The sequence below is a fragment of the Pongo abelii genome, chromosome 13, assembly GCF_028885655.2.
Source record: "Pongo abelii isolate AG06213 chromosome 13, NHGRI_mPonAbe1-v2.0_pri, whole genome shotgun sequence".
NCBI classification, from domain to species: Eukaryota; Metazoa; Chordata; class Mammalia; order Primates; family Hominidae; genus Pongo; species Pongo abelii.
The window spans coordinates 119,300,982-119,306,981 of record NC_071998.2 but is presented as its reverse complement, the minus strand read 5'-3'; the positions used below and the strand labels follow the sequence as shown (position 1 = coordinate 119,306,981).

General features: G+C 59.6%; 1 protein-coding gene across 2 annotated transcripts in view; it reads left to right on the top strand.

The window, feature by feature from the left end:
• The first annotated feature begins 966 nt into the window (after positions 1-966).
• Positions 967-6,000, top strand: part of EEIG1 (estrogen-induced osteoclastogenesis regulator 1) — a 40,381-nt gene continuing 35,347 nt past the window's right edge. Inside the window, exon 1 of one of the 2 annotated variants that reach the window (XM_003777459.5) lies at positions 967-1,974. In XM_003777459.5, coding sequence (XP_003777507.2) covers positions 1,829-1,974 — 146 coding nt within the window. In that variant the 5' untranslated portion in view covers positions 967-1,828. The remainder of the gene's footprint in view (positions 1,975-6,000) is intronic. The other variant, XM_054520711.2, reaches the window with a different exon arrangement.

Here is a 6,000-nt window from a genome sequence, read left to right as displayed (position 1 = left end):
CCTGTGGATGGCTTGGGTCCCTTTGTTCGAGAAACTTTCTGAGTCTGCGCCCCAACCCATGTCAAGTGTCTCTTATCCCCTGTTACAACTCTTACCCATAGATTTGTCGCTGCCTGTGTCCCTGTCTGCTTCCCCACCTGGTGGTCTTGAGCTGGGAGCATTTGGGAAGGGCAAGCCCACCAGGTTCCCCACTAGGTCCCAGACTGGCTTAGCGGAGACTGCCCCGAAACATTTGGGGACTGGATGAATGAACCACAATACGCCCAGAGGCCTGGGAGGTACGAGGCTTTCGAGTGGGTTCTGCCCCCAGAACAGCTAACTAGTCACTGAGACCAGCCACGCTGTGCAAGAAACTAAAGGACAACAGAAGGCTTAGATAACAGCTTGGAATGTTACAAGCTGGGTCACAAGGCTGCGTGATGGACTGAGCCAGAGCCACCTCCTCGGCGAAGCCTTCCAGACGCTTCTCTGCTCAGTGCTGACGGGCACCAGAGATTCAGGGCGAGCAAGAGACCTGCCAGGGGCTCTCTCTGGGTGCCAGCTTTCTGAGAAAGGAGACTCGCTACCTTCCGGGCCTGCTTCAGGGTTCTACGAGCTCAAGTCTGGCGAGACCCTGGAAGGCCGCTGCAGCCACAAGCTATTTCTCCTTGTCATTGTTTCTTCTTTTCTTCTGCTCGCGCTCTCCCTGCCCCGCCAGCCCCGCGACCTCCCACTGCCTTCCCAGGGCCCCTCTCCCTTCCCTCAGCCCCGCCCTGCCCTAAGAGGCGGGCCCGGCCGCGCGGTGCACCAATCCGAGCGCCCCGAGCCGCCTCTGCCTCCCGCGAGTCCCGCCCCACGCCGCCGCCCGCCAATCGCGCTGCGCGCCCGCCTCGCCGAGCCGCCCAATCGCGGGCGGGCTGAGCCGCCGGCGCCCCGCCCCTGCCGCGCTCGGCGGCGGCTCCGCGGGCGGCCGCGCGGGGCCCAGGCATTCTCCGAGCGGCGCGGCGCGGCGCAGCGCAGCGTCGGGCTCTGGCTGCAGCGTCGGGGGCGCAGGGGGCGGCGCTGCTGCTCGAAGGGTGCTGGGCGAGGCGGGCGCCACCGGCCGGGCCGAAGGGCGCCTCAGCTCCGCCGGGGCCCGCGGCGCGGGTCCCAGGACCGAGGAGGAGGCGGCGCCCCCGCTGCCCGGGGCCGGCCCGGTGCCTGCCCTGAGGAGGCCCGAGGCCGGACGTTCCCGGCCCGCAGCGACCCCGACGCGCCTCCTGGAGAGGCCCCCGAGCTCCCGGCAGCCCCCTGGGGGTGCCCCACCTTCCCTGGATTCACCTGCGCTGGCCGCCCGGCACCCAGGTGCGGGGGCGTGAGCGGCGAGGGCGCCTCCCCCGGCCGCCAGCGGGGCGGGGGCGGGGCCGCCCTCCGGCCTCAGCCTTACCGGCCCGTCGGCCCGCCCGCAGCCCTCAGTCTCACCGGTCCGCCCGGCCGCGCGGCGTGAGCTCCCCGGAGATCGCGGCTCGGGATGCTGCAAGCCAGCGCGGCCGCTCGCGCGCAGCCCCGCACCTCTGCCCCTGCCTCTGCCTCCTGGGCCATGCCCTGCTGTTTACATGCCGGTGAGGTCCCCGGCCGCTCTGAACCCCTCCGAGCCCCGGCTCCCCGAGGGTGAAGCCCGCCGGCCCGCGAACTGGACTGGTCGGTCTCTCAGACCTGGGGCCCCGGACTCCGATCTCCGCCGTCTCCGCCACCATCAGGGCGGGATCCGGCTCTGGTGTTTTGAGGAGGGGGTGTGGTGTAGGGAAAGGAATCCCGTCCCTCCCCACCTTTTTTCGCCTTCGGGGCTTCAGACTCAGGGAACTCGCTCATGGCTTTCTTGATGAAGAAGAAGAAATTTAAATTCCAAACCACTTTCACCCTGGAGGAGCTGACTGCGGTTCCCTTCGTGAACGGGGTCCTCTTCTGCAAGGTCCGGCTGCTGGATGGAGGGGATTTTGTCAGCTTGTCGTCAAGGTAGGAGCTGGGGCGGTCGCGCCTGCAGCAGTGGGGGGGTGATAAGCGAGCTCTAGACAGTTGGCAAGTGTGGAAGGGCCCCTTGGGGCCGGTGTGAGGAGGATCCGGGGGATTCTGTGTGCCTGGGGCAGGTTGCGCAAGGCAGGACTGGGCCTGAGGCAGTTGGCAGGGTGCCAGACAGCCGCCAGCCAAATACCTGGGGGTCTAGTCTTTCAGCCTTCTCTTGGGGCCCTGCGTGCCGCCTGCAGTAGGTCCATTCTGCAGACTTGCATGTACAGCCTATCAGGGATTTGTACCCTGAGCGATTGTGCTGGGGAGGGGTGTTCCAGGCCACCTTGCACCCGAACTGGCCACAGGGGCTGTCATATGATTCAGAGTCCAGGCCAGCCACTGGTTCCCCGGCACCCCCAGGCGCCTGGGAAGGCCCGATCGCAGGCACTCCCTAGTCTGGCTGGAGGGAGGTGGCTGGATTTTGGCCTACCCAGCCACCTCCGAGTGACTATCCTCCTCTGGCTGGAGCTGGGCTGCTTTGCATTGCAAATGCCCTTGTCGAGGAGGCTGCTGCCCTCTCTGAAAGAGGCTCCGTTGAGTTTGGTTTGTGTTGTTCGTCCCCATCCTGGCAGGTCCAGCTGCCCAGCTTGTTGCTGAATGCAACTGAGTTCCCAGGCTGTCCCTTGCCAATTGGGCCCACCTGGGGTCACATCGTCCTGGCCTATCTCAGAAGAGCCTTGGAGTTCTGCAGATGAGAGTGTGACTCTTGACTCTGTTACTTTCTGGGCCTCCCCTTCTGGAAAGTGAGCCTAATACAGGTGGAGAAGCTGCAGCAGCTAGAACTTAGGGCAGGCTGGATGCCGTGGCTTACTCCTGTAATCCCAGCACTTTGGGAGGCCTACGTGGAAGACTTGCTTGAGGCCAGGAGTTCAAGACCAGCCTGGACGACATAAATTCCTGTCTCAATTTTTTTTTCTTTTTTGGGGGGACGCAATTTAACTCTGTTGCCCAGGCTGGAGTGCAGTGGCACAAGCATGGCTCACTGCAACCTCCACCTCCCGGGTTCAAGCAATTCTCATATCTCAGTCTCCTGAGTAGCTGGGATTACAGGTGCCCACCACCACACCCAGCTAATTTTTAAAAAATTTTAATTTTCTTTATTTTTTAGATGGAGTCTCACTCTGTTGCCTAGGCTGGAATGCAGTGGCGCGATCTTGGCTCACTGCAACCTCCACCTCCTGGGTTCAAGCGATCCTCCTGCCTCAGCCTCCTCAGTAGCTGAGATTACAGGCACACGCTACCATGTTAATTTTTTTGTATTTTTAGTAGAAATGGGGTTTTACCATGTTGGCAAGGCTGGTCTCAAACTCTTGACCTCAAATGATCCACCCCCCTCGGCCTTCCAGAGTCCTGGGATTACAAGTGTGAGCCACTGCACCTGGCCTCTCTCTTTTTAAAAAATAAAAATGAAATAAAATAGAATGCAGGCAGGGCCTGGCTGAGTGCCTGGGACACGCTGCTTCCCTACCTGGTCTGCCCTTTGCTCCCGGGGCCTCCTTGTGGGCCCTGTTAGCCAGAGCTGCCTCCCTGTTCTGAAAGCACATGTGTGCGTGTTATAGGCGGAGAAACTGAGGCCCAGAAAGAGGAAGTCAGTGGCTTGCCAGGGACCTCGAAGGAGTCTGTTGTTAACTGAACTTCGCTGGTTTGGGGGCCTGCTGGATGAATCCAGAGGTCAAACACTCTGCTGGGATGAGGGGAAGGGAGGAGAACTGCACAGCCAGGCTCAGATTTAGGAATCTCCGGTGTGGACAGGGTGGGGTGCTTTTTCTGAGCACTGGCTCCCTGTTCTGTTGGGAGCTGCTTATCTGAGGAATTTGGACAAGGGCTGCCCCTTGTGGTGGGGGTGGCTGGCCTCCTTGGTTGCCTGGGAAGCCTGTGATCCTGAGGCCACCCACACAGCAGTCTGAGGTTTCAGAGAGAAGGCTGTGTTCACAGCTAGGGCCTGGAGTTGGCTACTCACTGGCTGGGTGACATTGGGCAAGTTACCTAAGCTCTCTGATTGCAAGAACCAGCTACCATTGGTGCTGGGCTCCCTGTTTTACTAGCACCTCTCACTTAACCCCTGTACTGTGTCATGGAGCAGGAGTGGAGGTGGGGGCCGCATAGGATTATTATCCCCATTTTAGAGAGGTAGAAACAGGCTCTGAGAGGAAATGATTTGCCTGAGTTGATTCAGTGGAGCCTGCATCAACCCTTTTGTGCCTCTGAACTTCAGTTTCCTTTTCTGTAAAATGGGGACGTCATACCCACCTCTAGGGTACAGATAATCTTGTGTTATGTCTCGCCCAGGCACACTGCCCCAGCAGTTACGGCTTCTGTGGGTAGAGGGGCCCAGACTGGGGCCCAGCTCTTTCCGGGTCTTTGGTGGGCGGGGGGTGGGGACCAGATCCAGTCAGCAGGGGGCCTGTGTGTGAACTGGGAGTGGGGACAGGGTCTTGGATCCCATTGAGGAATATAAATTTTGAGCCCCAGGCTGAGGACTTGCCTGGCCTCCAGGCCCTGGAGCCACTGTCCCCCTACCTGTTGGCCTTTCCATTGCCCAAAACCTGCTTCCCCATTAGGAAAAGTGTGGGAAGTTCCAGGTCTTAGTCCATAGGGTCTGGATTTCACCTCTGTTTTACCTTCTTCCCTCCTAGCAAGGGGCCTCGAATTGCCTGAATCCAGCTGAGCCCAAAGCATTTTCCAGCCCTGTCCTGCATGCAACCTGAATGGGGCTGAGGAGGGAGGAACTGACACTGAGCTCCCGCAAAGCTGGGCAGTTAGTGGCCACCAGGCACCTGTTTGCTGCTGGGTAGGTGTGGCTGGAGACAGCAGACAGTGACATTGGAACCTGAGGCCAGTTTAGAGCTGCTTTGGCGTTTGCTGTGTTTTTGCCCAGTAGACAGGGGTTCCTGGGTTCCTACCCCTCCACCCCTACCCCACCCACCCTGTACTGCAGCCTGGGAACCCCGCTTCATAGTCTGCCCCTCTAGACAGCGAAGGCCCCATTGTTTCCAGGTCTGGGGGAACTGGACCTGATTAGATCCTGGGCCCAGATCAATAGCATATTTCCCCCACCCCCAGGAACCCCCGAGATGGCCCAGAGACCTGGTGGTGGCAGCACGGGTGGTGTCAGTGAAGCAGGCCCAAGGCCCCACCCCTGCAGCACCCGCCCTCCTGGCTGGAGTATTTCCCTGTGTGCTGGGTGCCTTGGCAACAGCTGGGTACACCGCTCGCCTGACCCAATTTGAACAGGTAGAGCAGGTGGTGCATCGGGCTGTTGCTCAGCCTCATCTTCCTGAGGCCTCCTTGAGAGCAGCAATCCTCACACTGCTGTGCTCTGAGCTCCTGCACTCTGTGCCAGGCAGGGTGCTGAGTGTTTTGCAAATGGTATTTCCATGAATCCTCTCAGCCATCCGGAGAGGCACCAAAGCCAGAGAGGTGAAGCCATGTGCCAGAGGTCACCCAGGTGGTAAATGGCAATTTGGAAATTAACACTTTTATCGTTTTATAAACCACCCTTGATTGTACGCATTCTGTATGCTAGGGGCTTGCCTAGCCCCTCAAATAGATGATTATTTGAGGCCCTGCAGTCACCTACCCCATGGACTGATGGCATTACCCCACTTACAGGTGAGGAAGCTGGGGTCAGGACAACTGAAGTGACTGGGTCTGTGCTACTCAGCTTGAAATTGCAGAGATGAGATTTGAATTTGGGCAGGTCCAGCTCTAAGGCCCTGTCTTGCTTTGATGGCAGTGGGCTGGAAGCAGCTGCAGACCCGTGTGACAGCCCCAGACCTTTGAGAAAGGCTCCATTCCATGGATTGGGTAGTTCAGGAAAGTCCAGAGCTGAGCAGTTAGGAGGCACCCTGGTAGGTTTCATGAGGTCCAAGGAAAAGTGTCCCCAGGACCTTTCAGGGGGTGAGGCTGAAGTCACTGCTGTGGATTTGGGGCCAGGCCCGGGCTGGCACTGGGACATGGTGAGCATTTGCCAAG